Source organism: Vulpes lagopus, chromosome 2, assembly GCF_018345385.1.
Source record: "Vulpes lagopus strain Blue_001 chromosome 2, ASM1834538v1, whole genome shotgun sequence".
Taxonomy (NCBI): Eukaryota; Metazoa; Chordata; class Mammalia; order Carnivora; family Canidae; genus Vulpes; species Vulpes lagopus.
This window is the reverse complement of record NC_054825.1, coordinates 101,774,186-101,798,541: the sequence shown is the minus strand read 5'-3', so window position 1 is coordinate 101,798,541 and position 24,356 is coordinate 101,774,186. Positions and strand designations below refer to the sequence as shown.

The 24,356-nt window shown below is 35.4% G+C and overlaps 1 protein-coding gene across 11 annotated transcripts in view; it reads right to left on the bottom strand.

Annotated features, from left to right (window-relative positions):
* Positions 1 to 24,356, bottom strand: part of SCAF8 (SR-related CTD associated factor 8) — a 223,876-nt gene that overhangs the window by 119,458 nt on the left and 80,062 nt on the right. For 7 of the 11 annotated variants that reach the window (XR_005985682.1, XR_005985684.1, XR_005985680.1 and 4 more), the window contains exon 21: positions 22,576 to 24,043. Coding sequence is in view for 5 of the 11 variants with exons in the window: in XM_041741256.1 (XP_041597190.1) it covers positions 22,590 to 24,043 (1,454 nt within the window). In the remaining 6 variants the exon portion in view is untranslated. Of the gene's footprint in view, positions 1 to 20,548; positions 24,044 to 24,356 lie in introns of those variants that run through there. The other 4 variants (XM_041741288.1, XM_041741299.1, XM_041741253.1 and 1 more) reach the window with 1 other exon arrangement.

Sequence of the window (24,356 nt, the reverse complement as noted above, 5' to 3'; positions counted from 1 at the left end):
TTTACATTAAGAAAACTGTTGAAACGATATTACAATACTAACTAGAATGTGGGATTTTTTCCTGCAAAAAGATTGCTACAGTTAACATTTGAATTTGGGAAACTAGTGTTGGTAAATCTCTTTTTTACATCATAAACACTGCCACAGATAACAAAAATAATTAAAATAAGCTATCAGTGGCTAAACCACTTGTAAGTATTTCAGGCAGTGAAATAAAATACTAAATATTACACTTCCTACATGTTAGGCATTATTTTCTTAAAATTCACAAATGGACCCTAATAGCAATAGCAACTAATCTTTTACAGAGAGCTAATTATGTGGTAGGTAATTGCTAAGGGGTTGATATGTATTACTGATTTTTGTTTTCTCTTTGAGGATTAATTCACATAACCATAACATTCACCTTTTCCAGGTGTACAATTCGGTAGTTTTAAGCAGTTCCACAAAGTTGCACAATCACCGTTATCGAATGTTTTCATTGCCCAAAAAAAAACTGTCCCCATCAGCAGCCACCCTCCATCACCTCCTCCCCTCAGCCCCTGGCAACCACTCATCTACTTTCTACATCTATTGGTTTGCCTATTCTGAACATTTCATATAAGTAAGGCATACAATATGTGGTCTTTTGTGATTGGTGTCTTTCCTTTAGCATAATACTTTCCAGGTTCAACTGTACTGTGACACGTCTGAATATCTTGTGTTACTTTTTCAGGACCTCAAACACTTGAGCTAGATGTAATAGATGTTTGACCTTAAAATAAAAACAACAGATTGAGAAATGAAATAACTTGTCCTCTCTGAATCTCCTTAAATTCAAATTTGCTGAGTTTACATTTTTAAAAAAGATTTTGAGAAAGAGAGCATGAGCAGGGGGGAGGGGCAGAGGGAGAGCGAGAGAGATAAGCAGATCCTTGCTAAGTAGGGAGCCTGACAATAACATGGGGCTCAGTCCCAGGACCCTGAGATCATGACCTGAGCCAAGTCAGACATCAGATGTTTAACCAAATGAGCCACCCAGGTGGCCCCATTCATTGAATTTCTGTGGAGATGTATAAGCTATAAATACTATTTAATTATATACACTTACTATATGAAGCAAAGAATATATTTAAAAACAAAAAACTGCTACCTAGGTCCATCACCATGGATTCATAATCTAAGCTTTGTCTTCTGTAAAAATACAGCCAATGATCTCTATGGTGTTTTCAAGCTCTAAATACAAGTTGTTTTTAAAAACACGAGAGGATTACTCCCTTTTTATTCAACTCTGATCTGATTCCCAATCTTCAGGATTAATTACCTGCCTATAATATTTCTATATATTATAGAGAATATATGGCTTCAAGTTATAAAGTATGCAGTAAATTGAATAGGGCGTCATGGTAAGAATCTATTTCGTATTATGAAAATAAATTTAGTATTGACTTACATATCTGTAAGTGTGAATTTTTTATTGCAACAAGCCAGAAAATAAAGGACATCATTTTTAGGGCCACAGAATTAAAAAATAATAATAAAAGGTCTCTTTGGAAAGATCTTGATATATGCACTTATGAGGACACTTCAGGAATGAATTACAGATAGGTTCTTGGCAAACTCCTCTGGAATGTTTGTATAACTGAACAACACTTCCACTCACTGTAAATTTGCCAGCAGCAGTCTGTGCAGAAACTTTTTGGTCTTTTTACTTTTGCTGATTCATTCAAAATTATCTGTCAGCATGTTTGTTTTTCTGCCACAAGTAATAATGTAGATGTAAATGGCAGCTGCAGTATGGAGCTCCCTAAATGAACAGTTTGTATTTGGAAAACACAGGCTGCATTGCTCAGAAAAAACAAATGGCAAATATAAGATATGAAAGACTGAAGAAGAGAGGGATTGAAGCAGTCTGTTGAATATGTTTAATCTCATCAAATGTTATCTTTAATCATAAATAACATTTTAAAGATGTCTAAAATTGTTTCACAACTTCACTGAATTTTGAGAACTCAAGATATTTTAATAAAACTCTTCAGATAATTTTCAATCCAAACTTTATAATTATAAAAATAAGAACCAAAATCGTTCAAGCATTTTAACTCTTTTAAGTCAGCTCTATCTATGCCCAATATAAGGCTTCAACTTATGACCCCAAGATCAAGAGTCCCTTGTTCTCTGACTGAGCCAGCCAGGCATCTGCATTTTAACTCTTTAATGGAAAAATAACCAAGGGTGATAGGCTTTAAAAAAAATTTTTTTTTTTTTTAATTTGGTGAGGGAGAGAGGATTTTGAATTGTAAAACTGCTAACAAGGTAAACAGCGCACTTCCTGGGTCTTACACTAACAGCAATAGCTGTTTTCCAATAGTGCTAGAAAATAGAACTTTGTGGAAATGTTCCCCACCTACACCATCCAATTTGGTGGCCACAAGCCACATGTGGCTACTGAGAATTTAAGTGTAGGCTGTATGACTGAGAAACTGAATTGCTTTTTTTTTTTTAATGTAAACTCTATGCCCAATGTGGGGCTTGAGCTCACAACTCTGAAATCAAGTGACTGCTCTCCCAACTGAGCCAGCCAGGAGCCTTGAGGAACTGAATTTTTAATTTCTTTTTAAGTTTAATTTAAGTCATCTTTACACCCCACGTGGGACTCCACCTCATGACCCTGAGTCACATGCTCTTCCAATGGAGCAGTCAGGTGCCCCCTGAAGTTTTAATTTTTTTAAAAAAGATTATTTATTTATTTATTCATGAGAGAGAGAGAGAGAGAGAGAGAGAGAGATGCAGAGACACAGGCAGAGGAGAAGCAGGCTCCATGCTGGGAGCCCGACATGGGACTCGATCCCAGGTCTCCAGGATCGCGCCCTGAGCCAAAGGCAGGCACTAAACCACTGAGCCACCCAGGGATCCCCTGAAGTTTTAATTTTTAATAAAGTTAAATAGCCACATGTGACTAAGGAGGTCCATACAGGATGATGCAGGTGTTGAATGATGAGAGGCAACATCCTGTAAAAGGGCCACAACACCGAAGTCTTGGAATCTTTCAAAAAATGAAAGAGTTATTCATAGTGAAAGTGGAGAAATAAGAGAAAATAAACTTACAAAGAGATCTAGATCTGACCTCCAAGATTTGAGCACTTCCTTCAAATCCATGTAGTAGGGCTATGAATACAGAAAGAAGGAAGGGAGGCAGAAAGCACTATGCTAGAAGGAAGGATTCTCTTCAGTTACACAGTAATGGCCACAGAGTAGGAGCAGTGGCTAACATTTATCAAGCAGTCTGTTTGGGTACTGTACAAAGCACTGTACACGTAGTTTCATTTAATCCTCAAAACAAGCCTTCCATATAGACATATTTATCTTGGTTTTATAGATAAGGATATTGAGATTTAGGGAATTTGCTGAAATAAAAATGTAACTTCTGGGGCACCGGGGTGCCTCGGTCAGTTAAACATCTGGCTCTTGATTTCAGCTCAGGTCACTATCTCAGGGTTGTGGGATCAAGTCCCGAGTTGGGCTCAGTGCTGGGCATGGAGCCTGAGATCCTCTCTCTCCTGACCTTCCCCTATCCTCTCATAAAAAAAAGAAAGAAAGAAAGAAAGAAAGAAAGAAAGAAAGAAAGAAAGAAAGAAAGAAAGAAAGAAAGAAAGAAAGAAAGAAAGAAAGAAAGAAAGAAAGAAAGAAAGAAAGAAAAGAAAAGAAAGAAAGAAAAAGGCAGCAACTTCTAACTGAAATCTACTACTAGTAGTGAAATCTACTACTATGATTTCTATTACTACTAGCGCATCCTGTATATCCTTCTGCTGAAGCAATTCACACATTAAACTGAAACAGTTTGATTCCCATTTGGAAGGTAAACTCCTTGATGTCAAGGACTGTGTCCCGTCAGTCCTCTACTATCTTTCCCAAATCACCAACTTTTACTTATCAAAGTACTAAATGTACATACTCTTCAATAAGTATTTGAATTTACTGTGAATTTGTTTTTCCATTCCCAATGATAATCCCATGGAGTAACATGCTTTCTCCAACTCTTACCCCTCAAGCATTTATATTTGAGTTTTAGAATTAAGTTTAAAATTTAGCATTTAAAATAAACTTCTTTGGGGCACCTGGCTGACCCAGTCAGTAAAGCATGTGACTGATCTTGGGGTCATGAGTTTGAGTCCCATGTTGGGTGTAGAGATAACTTAAAAAACTAACAAATTTAGGGGTACCTGACTGGCTCAGGTGGTTAAGCATTAGACTCTTGCTCTCAGCTCAGGTCTTGATCTCAGGGTCATGAGTTCAGGCCCCATGTTGGGCTCCACCTCAAAAAATTTGCTAAGAAACTTGGAACATTAAATGTCTGATCAAAACACTTCATTTTGGGTCACTGGGTCATTTTTTTCAGACCCATTAACCAAGAAAATCAGATTTTCTGTATCTTTAGAAATTACGCTATAGAAATTTAATAGTACAATTGAAACCCTCTATTTAATACACCAATGTTGTGCCATATAACAGCATTCACCATTATATGTTCATCTTAAAAGCACAGCTGTGTTTTACTGCTTACAGTAACTTTTAAATAACAAAGGCTTGATAGTTTCCAATTTTTACATCTCATTTTTCAATGACATTTTTTAAAGCCTTTCACACTTTATTAAACTGTATTCACTCCACACAGGCACAATGTCAGTATCTCTTGGTAAAGTAGGACTTCTGCCTCCAGATCAGAAAGGACTAAAGTCTACGCATTTATCTCCTTAATACAAATTCATAGCACCTATAACGAGATTTAATTTAACCTAAGACAAAACAATATTCACATGAGAAATGTAAAGTTCTTTTTACATACATTATCAGAGGTGTATCAAATGAAACTCTTAAAATACACCAAAAAGCACTTCTAGTTTAAAAAATGACCTCCCCTTCCTTGTTAAAAATAAGTATTCCATTGGGCTTCTGCTAACTGCTGTCTTAAGAGAAATACATTCATCAAAGGTACTTATTCTAATCTTTACAAATATCAAAATATTCTATGTATTCCATTTGGACATATGGAAAACCACATCTGTTGGGAGAAAGAAAAATGAATTGGAACTTTGTTTCTCAAATTTTATCATCCCTATGAATTACCAGAGGAGCTTTTATATATAATTTTTTTAAAATTTTTATTTCTTTATGATAGTCACACACAGAGAGAGAGAGGCAGAGACACAGGCAAAGGGAGAAGCAGGCTCCATGCACCAGGAGCCCGACATGGGATTCGATCCCGGGTCTCCAGGATCGCGCCCTGGGCCAAAGGCAGGCGCTAAACTGCTGACCACCCAGGGATCCCCCGGAGGAGCTTTTAAAAATGCAGATCCTGATTCAGTAGGTCTGAAATGGAGCCTGAGACTCAATTTCTAACAGGCTTCCAAGTATGATGCTGAACTTTTTTGTAGTCTAAGGCCTTCTGTTGTTAAGAACAGATTTTTTCCAGATCTCAGTTATCTTTCTGGGCTCTTCTGATTTCTTTTTAATGTTCATTCTTTAAAATTAAAAGAAATTCTTGGGGCTCAATTAAGCATCTGACTCTTCGTTTCAGCCCAGGTCTTGATCTCAGGGTTATGCCCAGCATGGAGCCTGCTGAAGATTTTCTCTCTCCCTCTGACCCTCCCCCTGCCCTGCCTACGCATGTACACTCTCTCTCAAAAAAATAATAATTATTATTATTAAATTTTGGTGTGCCTGGGTGGTGCAGTTGGTTGGGTGACCGAATCTGTTTTCAACTCAGGTCATTATCTCAGAGTCATGAGACTGAGCCCCATGTTGTGTTCCATGCTTAGCATGGGGTCTGCTTGGAATTCTCTCCCTCTGCTCCTCCCCCCGCCCCACAGGTGTGCATGCAAGTACTGTCTCTCAAATAAACCTTTAAAACAAATTTTAAAAATTCTTTCAACAAATTTTTACTAAATGTGTGTTGACTCAGGCAGTTCACCAGGAGCAGAAATAAGATCTGATCTTGGCCTCTGAAGAACAAACAAGTCAACAAATAATTGCATTATAACCACAAAGCCACAAAGTACTATAAGAAAGATACGTAGTGAGAAGAGGATGGCTACTCAGGGGAGAACAGAAAAGATACAGCTCTTGCCCTGAGTCTTGAAGACAAATAGGAGTCTGCACAGTGGAGAAGAGAAAGAGCCCACTTGAGGCAGAAGAAACAGCAAGACAAGAAGTGAAGCACTCTGCAGGAGCTGCAGATTATATCAAATTGCTGAAATACGACGTTTATGGCAGAGATCAGATAGGACACCAGGAAAAGGTAAACAGTTCAGAGAGTCTAGCATGTCATGAGGACTTTAGAAAGAACAACTTTAGTTGATTGGTGAGGTCAAAAGCACTACAGTGCAGTAAGGAATAAGAGGAAGAGGAGATTGAGACCAATGGGGCAACCTGAGCGGCTCAGTCAGTTGAGCATCCAACTCTTGGTTTCAGCTCAGGTCATGAGATCAAGCTCAGTGTCAGGCTCCATGCTCAGTGTGGAGTCTGCCTGATATTTTCTCTCTCCTCTTCCTCTGCTCCTCCATGAGCAAGTAACAAAAGGTCAAGGGTACACTTACTTTTTCTAAGTGTGAGAGACTGGAAACACATTAATGAGAAAACTTGGGGTAAGTGAAGAGGGAAGAAGGTTAAGAATACAGAAAAGAGCTAGGGAGTGACATCTGCTCCTAAGACTACAGAAAAATTTCTCAGCCCCGGCACTTTTGACATTTGGAGAAAGAATTCTGTCATGGGGCAGGGGGGGCCCTATGCATTGTAGGATGTTTTAACAGTGCCCCTACTCCTGATATTCAATGGATACCAGGAGTACTCCCAACCCCATCCCAGTTACAACCATAAATGTCTCCTGGGGAAAAGAGGGGGGCAAAATCTCTGCCTCATTGAGAACGAGTGGTCTAGAAGCAGAGACCAGATGATTTAAAGTAAGCTTAGAGAAGGCTGCCTGAAACAAAGCAGCTCCTGTCACTAGAAAAGAGGAACGTACTCTGCTGAGGGGAAATGAACATGCTTTATGGAGGGTGGAAAAGTTTTGGGATGATTCTGTGGAGAATGGAAAAGGCATGCAACTAGGGAGAGCAAACTGTTGAGTGAAAGAAATATTTTCTCTTCTCCCAGGCTTGAAAAGCAGTGTATTTCCCTTTATGAGTTCTCCAGAAGACATTACAAGAAAGGAACCTGCGCATCAGGATTATGCTTTATTAAAATACCTTAACAATTTAAGGGATTGGATCATCTTGAAAGATGTTCTGACTCTTTAAAGAACCACCTCCTTGTTTGCCAGAACAAAATTTTAGGGGTAAAAATTTATTTTTCCCCCGAATATGCAATTTTTAAAAACATATTTTAAGAAATCTCTATACCCAAGGTGGAGCTTGCTCCACTGACTACACCAGCCAGGGGTTCCCTGAATATGCAATTTTATCATAATTTTGTAAATTTTTTAAAAGAAAAGTTTCTATGTTTTATTTGTCCCAAACCTTACCCATTAAAATCAACACATTTTTGTTGTAAGACACAAAAGTAATATAATCTGCTACTTTAAGTTTGTCATCACATTTGAAAACGTGTCATATTAACTTAACATGCTTCTGGATATTAGTACACATTACAATTATGCTCAGGGTAGAGAAAAAAACATTTGTATCTGGGTTCCGAAAGCTTCATTGTTGCATATTGTCAGAAGTGACTGGCCGGAAGACATTGTAACTAGCCATCTCAGTTAAATTTTGTTTTCTAAATATAGTCTTCACAACTTGAAAACCTGGTCTACATTTTAATAACCTTGTCATTTCCTGGAAATGTGTACATTTCAAGTGTACTTGTTCACAATTTAAGCAGCTGGCCTCATATCAAGGAAGAGACTACATGTGCAATAATACCCCCAGTGTTTGTCAACATTACCAAGGGAAGTGATCTATAAAGAAATTTATCTCATTTAAAAATCTCCTAATGGGATGCCTGGGTGGTTCCCTTGGTTAAGGGTCCGACTCCTGATTTTGGCTCAGGTCATGAGATTGGGACCTGCAATGGGCTCTGCGCTGGGCTGGAGCCTGCTTAAGATTCTCTCTCCCCCTCCCGGTCTAAAAATATCCTTTAAAAAAAATAGGGAACTTGTCCCAGAAATTTCTCTTTTCTTTTTCCTGAATCCATAAACTTATTAAAGCACCTTCATGTACAGCTAACAGCACTGGATTTGCATTAAGCAAGATCTTCCTCAAGAGACCAAATGCATCTCAATACAAATAGCTCACACTAAAATATGCTAACACAATAATCCCAAATATAGTAGGCAAAGATTCATGTCTTTACTAAATAATTTTCAACATAAGCACATGTTTGAGAGTATGAGAGAAACCACTAGAGAGAAACCACAGTGCTGGTTATAATCTTGCTATGATTATCTAGCTAAACAGAACTCCTTTAGGCTTTGCAACCATCTGAAATTGATATTGAGTAAGTGTTTTGGGTCTGTTCCCTATTCTCTTTCAAAGAAAGAAAATTCCAGTTGGATTCACTTTCGGATCTGCTATATAGACTGACATAAGGATGAAAAATTAAGCTGGAATTCCGTATTCTAAAGGCCAATGTGAACATCATTCAAGTCTATCTCTAATTACAGTCTGATCTGTACATTTGAGGCCTGTAATACGATGATCTCCAAGAGTGGGGATTTTGAAAAATCCCATGCACTTTTCCCAAAAGCTAGTTACAAAATGATATCTAGAATTACAACCAAGCAAGTAAAAGAATTTACTTAAGGCAAACTTGTTCATACAGAAATCAGGGTTATTCCTAAGGCTATTAGGTTATGTCTATTCCTCCCAAAAGAAATGGAAATTGCATGTGCTTTAGAAACATGCTAAGAAGCATAAGAATTAAGAAAGAGAATATAAGTATAGTTAAAGAGCAGTCTAGACATCATATAATTCAATTATAGTTAATAATTGCAAATCTTAGTTAATGTAGCAAATCTAAGGATTTCAGTATCTGGCTCAAGTCTTAAGCTACTCATAGAAAAACTCTTGGGGTGCCTGGGTGGCTCAGTCAGTTAAGTGTCTGCCTTTTGCTCAGGTCATGATCTCAGAGTCCTGGGATCAAGTAACACATTGAGCTCCCTGCTCAGTGGGAAGTCTGCCTCTTCCTCTGCTCCTGCTACCTCTCTTAAATAAATAAATAAAATCTTAAAAAACAACCCACAACTCTTTATGTATGGTTGCATGTTACTAAATCAAATTACTTCAAAGCCAAACATTAGGCAAATCAGATTTTACTAGACATTCCAATCAATTCAGAATACAGAGTTCAGTCAAGTTCCAAAGCAGACAAATTTCTGAAACTGCCTTTATTTTTCTTGATATAAACAAAATGGATTTGTTTTTTTAAGGGTGCTTGGTATTAAGAAGTCATCAAGGCCATATGCATTGATTTCCATGATCACTCATAATCTTAAAGTATTTTATTCTAACATACTTGGGTTACATAAACATGAAACAAGCTTTTTACATGAAAGCTCTATGTAAAACTTCATCTTTTCATTTCAGAAAAAAATCTAGGTTATTTAGGTGCTAAATAATTCTCGCTCCTTTCTTAAACAATCTTTGTATTGGCCTCTTACTAGTTTTACTTTCTCTGGGAAATAATCCAAATATACTACTCCTAATTCCATTCTCTGAGTTATTTCCAATTGTTTCCTTTTAAATAAATGTCCTCCTCTAATGTAATTCAATAAAAATAACTGTCCCCTTAATATTTTTTGAGATAAAATTTTAATATCCGTAACGATTAACTGGTTCAAAGGTCATGCCTTATCATGTTTCTAATAATAAATCAAGTTTTATTGACAAGGTTAAAGTGAACCTAAAACCAATGGCAAAAAATAGAATTATTCCATTTAACATCTTCATTGAGGATTCTTTTCCCTATAAAGAGTTGATAGGGCCAAAATATAATTACGGTGTTATGAAAAAATGCCTATAAAATATTAAAAGCTAATAATTTTACCTGTAGTCGTTCATTTTAAAAATACTTCAAAGAATTCAGAATGAAACATTTAATTCATTAACTTACACACAATGAGACTATCTCAAAGCCAGTGAAGGCAAGGAGAGGATAATGTCCTTACAGTGTTAATGTAAAAGTAACATCACAGAACACTACCTTAAAAAGTGAAAAACTGTATACTGTCAAGTGAGAGGACACAGGAACTGGTTCTTGAGAAAGACACAATTTTAAATGGCCAAATCCTTCAGGACCAGGATGAAGAGGTTTCAGGTCTCATAGTAACAACTGACTCGTGGCGGCTGCCTGGAGAAATGTGGGACTTAGCAAAAAAGAGTCTGGGATAGCTCAATTAACGGTATCCATCATCATAGTTGTGGTGGTAAAAGTATATCTATCGGGGAGGGATATATATATGTTGGTACACACCTACATTTCTTAACCTTGCTCTAGATAAAAATAAAATAGAGCGCAGTAGCACAAGATGATAAATTCCATTACTGATGGGTATTACAATGTTAACTTTCCTTAGGCTCAGAGTTCTATTGTTCAAGTAATAGTTAAAAAGGCATCCCAAAAAAAACATGAGTGCACCTCCTATAGCTTACAGATGAAAGCTGTAAGATTAGAAAGATATGAGAGCAAGAAGCAAGGGTGCTAGGGCTTTTAGCAGTTCTGTTACAGAAGTGAATTCCAGATTATGCTATGCTTAGCAATCAGAAGGCTTTAGGAATAATTATGGTGGCACAAAGACATTGGGAATGCTACTAATTCTCATTTACTAGAGGGTTCAAGGGTGTACATCAGGCTGTCTCAGCAGAAGGACCCGAGGGGTTTTCTTTCCTGGGCTAAATTCCAAAACTAGATAAATGTCTGGGGTTTTGTTTGTTTTTTTAATCATCATCCCAAGAGATCTACCACTTGGTATTTCAAATATGTACTCTTAATCCATGATAAGCCAAACATTCCATCTTTATTCCCGTGAAGCAATCCTAGCGACATTGGCTCAATGAAATAAAATACCTCATTTTAAATTTATCAGTTTGATAAAAAGGAGTTTAGAATAGTGGTTCATAAATTATAATCACCAAGAGTATAGTACGCTCACAAAGGAAAAAGGGAAAACAGAAGAAGAAAGGTCTCTGTTTGTACTTAAATATAAAGCATCTGGTCAAAGGCCAAGGGGGCCGCATGCCTGTCCCACTGCAATCACTCTCACTGCTGCACACCTCTGGCTCCTCTCTCAAGCCCTGTTCAGTCTCAATTGACTTTTGGCAGCTTTGGACTCAGCTGGTCCATGAGAGACGCTGAAGCAAATTCAGATGAACAGTAGTGCTGATGACATTAAGAGCACTGAATAATAAATGAGTATTGTTAGGCTGTAATAAATCAGAAGATGAATAAAAAATGATTTAGTGCTAGTACTTTTTTAGTCAGTTGTCAGAAATACTATTTTTTTTTTTAAAATTTAAGTAATCTCTACATTCAATATGGGACTCAAACTGAAATCCTCAAGATCAAGAGCATATACATACTCTTCTGATGACTGAGCCGCCAGGTGTCCCCATATTACTCTTTAAAAACCATATACGGCAGCCCTGGTCGGTGGCTCAGCAGTTTAGCGCTGCCTTCAGCCCAGGATGTGATCCTGAAGACCCAGGATCCAAGTACCAGGTCAGACTCCCTGCATGGAGCTTGCATCTCACTCTGCCTGTGTGTCTCTGCCTCAATCTCTCTTTGTGTGTGTGTCTCTCATGAATAAATAAATAAAACCTAAAACAAACAGAAACCCTATATATAGGTAGGTGACTCTGTTGGTTGCTCTCATTCTCTGAGAATATATTTAGTACTGAGTATACACTTAGTATTAATTTCTGGTTATTGGAGCATTTACAGGAGTCATATGTTTAATGAAGACTGAGTAGGTCCTGAAAAGAAAATATCAAGCTTTAAAGATCTAATTCCTACAGAAATACAAGTTTGGTAAGCAGATGTGAAACTCAGAGAAAGAAAAGATACTGGTTTTAGAAAGTATCTGAAACGCGAAGTTAAAAATGTAAACAGCCAAGTGAGAAACAAAAGTAAAGTCAGACTACTTACTGAACAACAAAAATATTTACCAAGAAAAATCAACCTGGCTCAACCACATCCTGCCAGAATAAGTGCTCTGTTTAAGGTACCTGAGTAGATATTTGATGACAAAACAATAGGCAGTGCTCAATAATCACTTTCTTTTTCCACCACACAGACACTTAGAGCTACAAAAAGAAACGAGAATCTAAACTGCCAAGAATGAAGGGAAAAGTAGTAAAGTATTGCTTTGGAAAAACTGAGAAAATTATACCTCAAAAGATTTATACCTCAAAAGATTTGACTAATCACAAAGTGTCAGCCTCATGTAATTCTCTGAACCTAGATATCATGATTGTATTCAGGACCTGGTTACACTATTCCTATACTCTTAAAATCTTTCCATCTGATGTTTAGTGGTTTAGAAAGAATCAAGGCCATACACTTGTCTATAACCCATAGCTAGAGGCTCATGAAGAGCTAAAGACTAGTGCCTTTATCTCCAGAGTTTCTCAGGTGAACCCTCCATCAAAAATTTTCCTTCATGCGATAACATTTCCATATTCCTTACTTTTACTATCAGTTAAACAGAATTGCTTGTGGAGTGAGGGAAGTCATTTTTCACCCCTTGAAAACCAATACTAATTTAGAAATCAACTTTAGTGTACCCTGATTAAAATGTGAACTACTGGTTTCTCAGTTGTCCAGAGTATGAAAGTCATACTAGAAGAACCTGAAATACACGGCTTAAATAAAACAAAAGCCTTGAATTATGAATTTGGGGGCAGGTATATTACATATTTAGATCCTTCCATGTAAAGTCCTACATCTATAGCTTTGGTTCAACAAATACAATAACCAAGGTGACAAAGATTAGAGTTGTAACATTTTAAGGGACTGCCCCATTCCATAATTAGCTTTCTGTATCAAGGTAACAATTAAATTTTACATTCGCCCTTAAAGAGTCTAGCCGTTATTTTTGTAAAGCCCTAGTGAAAAAAATTACTGCTTCACATTTGGAAGTACAGATAACTACAGTTACTGTCGCATTTTGTGGTTCCCAATGGAACCAAGATCCTTACTCTTATCTTCTTAAACTGGCTACAATAGAGATTCCAGAATTGGCAACAATGAAGTAAGTTTACCTCTCTCCTGAAATAGATAAATCTCCTGGATCTCAAATTATATTTTACAGACTTATTTTAGATAAAGTGTTTTTCAAATTCTCAGTGTCATATAGGTAAATCTAATAACAAATCTGAAAATCATTTTCCTAAATGTAGTTTCCCATACAATGGATTGAGTCAGACACAATTTAAGTAAGTATTTAGTTTATTTTCAGTAATTAACAACATCTTTTAGCTTGAATATATTCATGGGATAAGTATAGATCTTTTTTATTTCAAATGAGTCAGCCTTTCTCAAGTCCCATGAAAAAAAATATCTACTTTTAAAACTTGAATTCCCACTTTATTGAAAAAAAAAAATCAGGAATAATACTTTTAACCACTGAATTATTACTACCTGGAAGCTTTCTAATTGTTCTTCCTGAAATTCGATCACAGACAGCTCTCCATGAAAGGTAAGCCACTTGGGCCAGCAGGATGCTTGACACTAGCCTAGAAAATTGACATCATTTCAGACAAATTGAAAAGTTGAAGCTTTGGGCGTAAAAAAAGCCTTGGAAGACCTATAAAGCTCCAAGAACCACACAAAACTCCATTCTCTGTCCTCTCCTCTCCTCTCCCATTCTGAATATTCAAATCGGTACAGACTCTTAATTATTTGCAACTAACACAAAACTGATTTGCATGTCCCAAAGTCTCTATTGGTCATTATTGACAATTACAATAGTGAGCACCTATGTTATATGACATGCCAGGCAGTGCTTTAAGTGCTTTGGTGTTTTTCATATAAAAACAAAAAGAAATGTCCAAATTTCTCTACAGTTACAAGGAGCCTTTATTAAGATACCTATTTAGTAAAGACCTATATTCATATAACTTGGATTTTAGTAATACAAAGTTGTGTTTTTTACTTGATCGAATATACAAATTGTACTGGCTAATCCTATGAAAAAAATAAGAGAAATGTATTAAGGTTGTAACGCTAAGTTAAAACAGTGAACAAATTAGTCTTTACTTTGGCAAATAAAAAACTAATTCTACAAACCCACTGAAATGGCAAAGTGATAGTCATATCACTTAAGGGAAAATTTTAATGAGTCGACAAAACAGAAAATGTTATACTGTTTAAAAAATACAAATAGTCCAAATGAAATGGAAAGACACACGGCAATTTTCAGAGTAGCTAAATTTTAAAGTTAAAAAAAAAAAAACCCTCCACTGTTAAAAGTCTACTTCTTTAATGCAAGAATTTGCAGTAAATAGATTCTTTGCTATATCATACTAATAGTATTGGATTTTCTTTGCAAATTCTTTTAGTTCAATTATTACTAAAGAAATTACAGGCATTATATTATATTATAGGCATTACAAATTCATCTAAAAAGCTAGGCAGTGCTACTGTGTTTGATGGCTTGCAATACTTGTATTATGGATTTGAATAGGATTGTTATTAACAACCAAAGTAATTTAAAAATAGAATTCTATAAAGATATGTCTTATCATTCTGAAACGTACCTTTCTTCCCACTGTATTCTGAAATTTTCAAGGTCTGTTTACTTAGATCTTAAATAGTTATAGAATTCAGTAAGAGGTTGTTATGAATCGTGTCCTCCAAAAATATATATTGAAGTGCTATCTCCCAGCAACTCAGAATGTGACCTTATCTGGAAACAGGGTCACTGCAGATGTAATAGTTAAGATGACATCACACTACAATAGAGTGGGGATTCTTAATCCAGTATAACTGATGTCCTTATAAGAGGAAAACTGAAAACAGACATACACAGGCAGATGATATGAAAACACATGATGGAAAACCACCCATTTGACAATAGAGGCTGAGATTGAAGTGATGCATCTACAAGTCAAGAACACGAAGGATTACAGAGAACTGCCAGAAATTTGGAAGAGGAATGGAGGATTCTCCTCTAAAGCCTTCAGAGAAACAGCGCGGCCCGGCCAACACCTTGATGCAGGCTTCTAGCCTCTGGAACTGTGAGAGAGTAAGTTTCTGCTGTTCTAAGCCGCCCAATTTTTGGTAATGTTGTTACAGCAGGAAACTAACTGCACAGATCATAAATTAAATCTACCTTTCCAAAACAGCATCTTTTAAAGCAAAGCATACTTCAGAGTCAGCAAAACTGGAGGTCAGACACCTGTGCAAATAAAATGTAACCACGGCCTTGAATTTGCTTCATTTGTAAAAAAGAGATAACGGATCCTACCAGTGTATTTCTGAATATACATTATGTCCAATATCGACAACAAAGACAACAAAGTTAAGTCTCTCTACCCCAACTCCCTTCTTTCCCTGTAATGAGAATGCATTTTAACCTGTGGTCATTTGGCTAACAATTCAGAAAATAATATGATAAAAAGAGGGCTAGAATTAAAATATCATTAAGTACATTTAAAAAAAAAATACCGTCTTAAATTAAGTCCTGATGGTTTAACTACTTAAATCCTTATCCTGGGTATGAGCACCATACCTAAGATGTGATGCTTTTCAGAAGTTCCTGATACATTAGGTAAATGTTACCCTCTCCTATTTAAAAGGTTCAAAGTAATTTCAATTACCACAGAAAGATCAATTCTTAAATAGTAGTTTATCCTTTCTACTTTCAAAACTTTCAAAAGTTAATTTTATTCAACACAAGTCTTCTGTTTTACTAATATTCTTATTAATATGCAAACTGACCCGAGTTCAGTAATAAACACAAGAGTCTTGTTATTGAAAAGTCATTGTTCAAATGCAGGAACTTTTTATTTCATGTAATAATCATAACATAAGCAAAATAATAATTACCTTTGACAAGATTAGTAGAAGTAGAAGTATAACTCACAAATATTATAAGCATATTCCCCTGACATGTGAATTAGCCAGTAATATGGCCACAATGTTTAGGAGTCATCTTTCCAAAGACTCTGGAAAAGGTGATCAGAGGCCAGCACCATGACATGCTGTGGAATCTAAGTTTAGTGATATGAACAGAAGACTTGAAGAGAAAAATCTAGAATCAGATTGTATATCTGAGTAAAGTAAAATCACTGCAATTTATCCACTGCCACCAAAGACAACAGAGCTAGACTCTAAAACTACTTATATTCAAGTGGTGAATAAAGACTAACACTGAATGCTTACTATGTGTAAAGACAATTTTACATATTTAACTTCATTCAAAGCATGGAATATTCCTAATATAGGAGTTTTACACACAAGAACACAGAGTACTAAGTTTGGGCTATACATACAGTGTATAAATGCTGAATTTTAGATAGGAGCTGCCAAAGCCACAATCTAAAATATAATTTGCAAGCAATCACTGGCTCTGCTTTACATGTTTTAAAACATTTTTAAAAATAAGTAAGTTTTGATATTTTATTTGTGGGAAAGCTGTAATCAAAAAGAAATCTTATTCAGTATCAATGCAACATAAACTTGCCTCTAAAATTTAAAATTGTTAAGAGTTAACATTATTATATCATGGTTTAACCTTAAGAAAAACCTAAATCCTGAAAATAGAATCTAAGAAAAATGAAGCTGAAGTGATTGTTTGGCTATAGGAAAAGAAGATAGCCCCACACATACTTGTAACAATGAAAACACAAATTCAGTTTGGTGTTTAGACCGACTGTTCAAGTTTGTTTTTCTGCACAAATTTATTTGCCTTTTAAATAGAAGAGGAATTAATAGTTGGTGAGCCTCTGCCAAGTATGTCTGGCACTACAGTAGATGGTACACAATTAATTTTTGAAAGTGATAGACCTGGGTTTCAATCTTTGCTCAAATATTTACAAGTTGTATAACCTTGGGAAATAGCTTAAATCTGTGACAGGTTTCACGTTAGTAAAATAAATATTAAAATAATAATACTAAAAGACTGTCATGAGACTTATACAAGTAATAAAATTATTCTAGTTCTTGTCACATAATACATGTCATTAAGTATTAGCTAATATTATGATCAATAATAATTTAAGAGGTATAACCCTGCAGATCAGTTATTAAGAAATAGTGCTTGGAAATACAGTAACTTGTTTTAAGACATGTATCTAGCAAATGTTAAATATAGTTTTGAAAACCTAATGGCAATGAAATCTGTGGTCTTTTTAAAGTTCCAATGTTGTTTTAGTGACTCCCTCTGTTCCTCCTGCTTCCTCAACTTTTACAGAAGAGAAAATTTATTTCATAGACTCAAGGTGTTTAAATTCTAGAAATGACCTTAGAAATCACTAAGCCTAAGGGCAGCAACCTGCTTTCAACACAGTTCCATTCAATTGATAGTCCTTGTCTGAAATGAAGGGTCCAAAAGGAGGCTGGAGTGCTAATGATGAGAAGGATTTGAGAATTCTGAGAAAGGCGGAAAAATAAGACAAAATCTAATAGCTGCCCATGGAGGTTGGAGAGGGACAAACAACACAAGTCAACCAAGTGCTTCGTATCTGCCACTAACACACAAGTGGAATGGGCTCATTAAACTCATCTATTTCTCATTGTGACTTTGGGCTCAAAGTCACAAGTTCCAAGTTTACGGTCTACCATCTAGTGAGCACTGTGCATTAAGTGCTCCCTCTGCTTCCGTCACTATAGATCATCCTATTATCCCAACCACCTCCACAATATAAAGTTAGCACAATTCTACCCCTTGATCTACTATGTACAGTTTACAAATTACTTGGAATATTCATTTTGTATCATGACCAAAACAAGGCCAAGTAATTCTAAGTGTACATAAAGAATGAAAAGACCACCCTGAAAGAGGGGAGAAAGGGGAGAATTAAATAGAGGGCAAGAAAAATGTCTGAGCAAAGCTCATGCAAAATAAACCTCTGATTTGCATTAGTTTTGAATGTGCAACCCACATGTAAGTAGTCCTACTAGTAACATTACTAGTCCTTAATAAATTTAATGCTTGCAATTTTATCCCAAAGGGGCCTGTAATCAATCAAATCATTTAATTCCATGCTATCGAGTAAATTTTTCTTTGAAGTATCCTATAACAAAGTTTCACTTGAGTCAAAAATACTTCCTAAAACCATCTCATACGCCTCTTTCCATCCTTTTCTTGAATTCATTTTTAGATTAATGCTTAATGCGCTTTAATGAGTTTAAAACATCTGTGATAATGACTTCCCTATTTTCTATTCATATTCCAAAACCAACTGCCACAAATTAAGTATATACTTTACTGAAATATTAAAAATAATTTTTAGATCACCAAAGTATTTAAAAAAATTTTTAAAGAATCTGAAGTACATGGTATATTAGGTATATACATGTTTTAATATATCTGAAGTTGTGGTATGTGGGGGGCTAAAAAGTATACATACACCCAGGGAGGGGTGTGTGCGTACAGGTGTATATAAAGTATTTACCTCCACAGGGGATTCTATATTAATAAGTCTATGGTGACCTCCCCCAAAACCTCCTGGTATTTTCAAATAGCTCCAACAGGTGATTCTGTTACACATTTCTTGGGAGAGAACCACAGAGACAGTGTATTTCAAATTGCTTTCAATATGGATGCCTCTAAAGTATACCACCAATCTGGGCCATTAATTTTGAATTCTAGTTTCAGACAGTTTTGTTAAACCAAGGTATCTTGTTTTTAAATCTCTCATTAAAAAGCAGTCATCTTTTTCTCTTCAGAAGTGGAAAAGAAAACTTTTAGTGCCTAAAACTTAAGCTATAGTTTATTTTTTTAAGTTACAGTTTAAAAGATGTTTTATATAAAACCACAGCATCCTCAATTAAGGAAACATTTATAATTCTCTGCCACACTGTAGTATTTATGACTATTTACAAATATTTAGTTTTTAATTTTGCCTATCTTAAAAACGAATATAAAGATACTTGCTTCTCTTCTACATTATGTAAAATATTTAAAGAGAAAAATGTTAATGTTTTCTTTCTCTGAAACAGTTAAAAGCCCTTAAGACATTTTTTAATATAGCACCCAATAAAGTAATGATAATAAAGGCACATAAGGTATAACAAAATTATTTTTAATTGAATATTAAAATTTTTCTTTAAAGTTGTGCCCATCTAAAATATATACAATGACAAAAAACATCAAAATGTTCTTTAAATCACTTAATGAATAAGGGATTATATAGATATATAAAATTCATAATGAATACCACATTTCTTTGATTCTAAAACACTTTACATTTTGACATTTCTGAATTAGGATGGGTCTTATTATCACTGGCATGTCATCTTGGAAACATTTTTTATTCCTGTATGGTGCTTCTGACAATCAACGGCACCTTAGGTCTAATGAACTACAGTGTTTATTTAAAAAAAAAAAAAAACTTCTTCAAATTAAAAGAGGTAACTTTTTCTTTTTAAATGTTACAAAACTGATCCACCCAAAACAACCTTAAATGTATAGCTCCATAAACTATAATCTTTTATAAGTGAAATGGCCAATAAACTTAATGAAGCAACTAAATTATGAGGGCAAAAGAAATTCTAGTAAGAATATAAGAGCTTAAATAATGAATAATTTTGTCAATTAAATACTATATAAAGTCATTTTCAGAGTTCTAAGCATATAATTTTATACTATTCCATCTCCCAATGCTAAGCATTTGTACACCCTACACACTGCAATAAATTTAGCATTTCACCTACAAGATGCTGCAGATAAAGACTGCTTTGCTGTAAAATAAATTTCTAATTTCAATGTAAATTAAAGTGCATTTTATGTATTTACGCTATGAACAGAAGCCAATGTTTAATGAAATGTTTAAAGACCAAAAAAAAAAAAACCAAAATTTAAAAAATAGTATCTACTCAAACTGCAGTCTATGAATACACCTCAGAAAGTCTTATCATTCTCTAACATATCACAAATCAAAACACTATTGATTTGGTGGCTAATGTAGATACTGCCTGCAGCACTTTGAACAATTTTATTAAAGTGGTTAGGGTCATTCCTTGCACATTTCTAATGGCTAGCATTCTAGTGACAATACTGGGATCAAAAGCACAAAAATGTGATGGGTCCTGTGTCAAAGTTTCTCTCCATTATTTAAGAAAATGGTGTATGTAAATATCAAGTTTGGAAAATCATTATAAGGATGAATAATAACACCCTTTCATTTAAATACTATACTACAAAGTAAGAACAAAGTGAGAACAAGTACACATAATTCAACTATTTTAAGAGTGTCACACACTCCCAAAATGGGTTTCTAGATACAGTACTGACAACTGATTAGATTGACTTTCACCACAAAATCTTCAAACCAGTGCAATACCTGAAAGTATTTTGTTTTCAAGTTTGCACATGAAGGCCCAAAAGTGATAAAAAAAAACTTGGGATCAAAGGTCACTGAAGAGTCTTACATTTTTATTGCTACTCAATTCAAGTGAATGTCACTTAATTTTAATAATGGTAAATGCAACTAAAGTAGTTTGAAATCCCAGTCAATACAATGTCCGTAAGGACAAGGCTAATCATTCCTGAACATTAATACTTTGTACCAAAGTCACAGTTTTTCCTGTTATCCTAAGGAAAAGACTGAAACCAATTCAAATCACTGGACTGAATTACTATAGAAATAAACAGCCAATTTCCACTCTTACCCACTTGTTCACATAACAAAACATTGTACTGTTTCTGTTCAGAACCTATAAAAAGAAATGACTTGATTTTTGGCCAGGAACCAACTGTAAAATAGCTCTTACAAGCTTATCATCAAGAGGTAAGCAAAAACAATCCAATTTTAAATGGCTAGTGTGTTTCTATTGTTACTTTGGGCACGTTTGACAACTGTAGCTTACGAATTTTAGAGAAATAGAGCAATGATGAATAGTTGGGAATGCACAGGGAACAAAAATGACTATTCATAGGAGCAAATATAAGCCTTCATTAGGAATAAAAAAAACACAATGGTTTTATATGTATATATATGTAAAACCCAAAGGAATAACAAACAGCAAATAAATGAAAATTAAAAGCAAAAATAAATAAATAAATAGAAAACCAATCCCCAATTTTTCTGCTACTCAGTTTACCGTGGAGGCTAATCTGAACAGTGTTACCCACAGCCTACAAAACACATGGTGGATGCTTTGTTTCTGATATATATAGTGTTTTTAAATCCACCAACATCTCTATACATTCTGTGCAATTAAGAAATTCACTTCAGGCAAGTGACCAGTAAGTACTTTAGTACTAGCACTATCTATGCAGAATAGCAAATATAATGTGAAACAAAACAATGCAAGCATTCACATGAATTTTGGCTCCATGCTAACTCTGGCTTCATGCCTAACTACATTAAAATAGAATTGCCAAACCGCCAATGCATTTCTTTACAATATTTCTTATTTTACCTTCATAAAAGCTAAGAAGAGTTTTGACTATGAGCATTATCAACTAGTCAAATTTCTCTAATTTTCTGATTTTAAAGAATATTTTATTATCTAAACTATTACTATTTTTCTCTGTATGTACATGAAGACATACAGAGAAACAGAAAAATCTACATATGATTTACACAATAAATATATACAGATATTACATACATACTAATGAGACTGCATGATTTTTATATCAAAGTACATGTTTTTCTACCATACAGTTCTTCATTGTTGTTATTAAGAATAATAAAAAAACTTCTGCAACTAAGCACATGCTGCTAACGATCCAGGGTTTTAAGAATTTGTAGATTAAAAAAATACAATTCCTAGAACACTGTTATCAAACAAGTAAGTTTTATTGGCATCTAAAAACAAAATTCACCCAACATTGAAACGTACTTTAATATTTATGTTGTTTTTTTTTTTCTTTTTTCTTTTTTACTCACTGCAGTATGAGGAACAAATCACAAACACTTACTTTGGAGAAACAGAGACCATAGTGTAGATTTTACAAAATCACTTTTTAAAATCTCTGTATTGTGCTCCTCAAATATCTAGAGCCAGTCTTTGCATAAAATATCACAGCTTTGTCTATTACCTTAAAATTCTGCAGCAGCCTAAAGATATGGATAAGATATACCACCACTTGCTATTTTGAAATATATCTATTACCATATCCAACCTAATGGTAGTATCTAAAAAATTCTTTCTTCCATAGGAAGTCTCTGACAAGCTGTTATTCATTTCCTTGAAGTTAAAAGAATCTGGGGGCAACATTTATATTTTATCAGAAAAATAAAAAAATGTTTACCTACCATGTTCATATTAAGAACAATGTCTATACAAGTCAGTTGTACAATTATTTTAAGAGAAAGGTGAACATGAACATCAGATTAACTTAATTCTGGCAGACAAAAGTGAACAACTATGGTCCAGTCAGCCATTAATCTATTACAGAGAGATGACAACTTTACAAAAGGTATCTTTTACCTACTGAGTGATGATTATGTCCCCTCAGTTTCTGTGCTTTCTACCACTGGTTCACTTTCTATATCAGCAACTGTGTCACTCTTCTCCTTGTTTATTTCACTTGAAGATGTCAGTTTTTCATAAAGTTCAGGATCATTCTGCACTGGTAAAGGTGGTGGTTGGGCATGTCTTTCAGTATTTTCACCATTAACCTGAGGCACGTTATCACCTTTTCGTTGAGAAGTGGCCCCTTCAAAAAAATCAAAAACCCGAGCATGAGGAGGGGGGACCCAGGTGTTTTGAATTCTATCTCGTCCAAGACGGTTTCCATTAATTTCTCTGCAGAAATCAAAATCTCTGTCATCCCTATCCCTTTGCCGCTCCCAGGGTCTTCTGCGGTCATCAAAATCTCTGTGAACTTCTTGTCCAAATCCTCTGTTCCAAGGACCACTTCTAGGATCAAATCGATAGTTTCCAGATCGAAATCTACCTCTTTCTTCATGTAAGCCTTTTGGACCACCATAGACAGGTAGAACCCGATGTTCTCTCTCATCAAAATCTCTATGCCCCCAGGGCTTCTCTGGATTAAAGCCAAAATGGTCTCTTCGACCAAGATGATCTATGCCTGGCCTCACAAGATTCTCTCTAATATCGACAGGAGGTCTTCCAAAATGATCCCTACCATCTAATGGAGGCCTTCCAGGACCTTCTCTTGGATCTATAGGCCGTCCAACCACATCCCTAACATCCACCGGGGGAGGTCTACTAATGCTTTCCCTGGCTTCAATGGGAGGAAACCGGTAATCTCTATCTCCTTCCTGTTGAATGTTATCATTTCCAAGTGGTATCCTTTTCTCTGGATTAGGAACATTGTCTACACTTTGTCTTCCAGGGACTAGAAAAGGTCTTTCTGGCTGACTAAAAATATCTCCTGGAGGAAAAGGACCACGGGGTGGTGGATGAAGAGCTGAATCAAGTACTGATGGGGGAGGGATTCCCCGTTGGGGTGGAATTCCAGGCTGCATTAAAGGGAATCTTGGTCCAGGTGTCTGTGGTATTAGTCCTGGACGAATGTCTAACATTGGCATTGCGGGCATCCTTTGACTAGAGAGATTTAAAGGGGGTAAGTTTTGAGGCCCAGCTGGTGGTTGTGTTCCCAAAAGTCCAGCAGCGTTTGGAACATTCGGTGGCTGTACTCCTATAAGTCCGGAATTATTAGGGATATTTGGGGGTAGCACTCCCAAAAGTCCAGAACTACTTGACACAGTTGGTGGCTGTAGTCCCAAAATTCCAGAGTTATTCAGAATATTTGGTGGCTGGGGTCCAATAATCCCAGAACTATTGGAAACATTAGATGGCCGGACTCCAATAATTTCAGAATTACTCGATACATTTGGTCTTTGGACTCCCAGAATTCCAGAATTGCTTGTCACATTTGGCGGCTGTCCTCCTAAAATTGCGGAGCTACTTGGAATATCATTTGGAATCACTAAAACAGAAAGAAGAAAAATAACACAGACAAAAAAAATCACTCTTCTATAAAAGTAAACTATATTTGTAATTACTAATGCTATAATTAGTTGGCCTAGTATTAATTGACTACGTGTATCCCAGAAGAATCAAGATACACTAGATACTAAACAAAAATTAAAATTAATACCATGCATGGTGAAATTTAAATATTAAAAGATAAATGGATGTTACATAAAATCTTTACATAGGACATTTAAAGAAAACCGTCAGGCATTATAGTCATTCTCCACCTTTAACAAAAATATTTCTAAAGCAGAAATGAGTCTTAG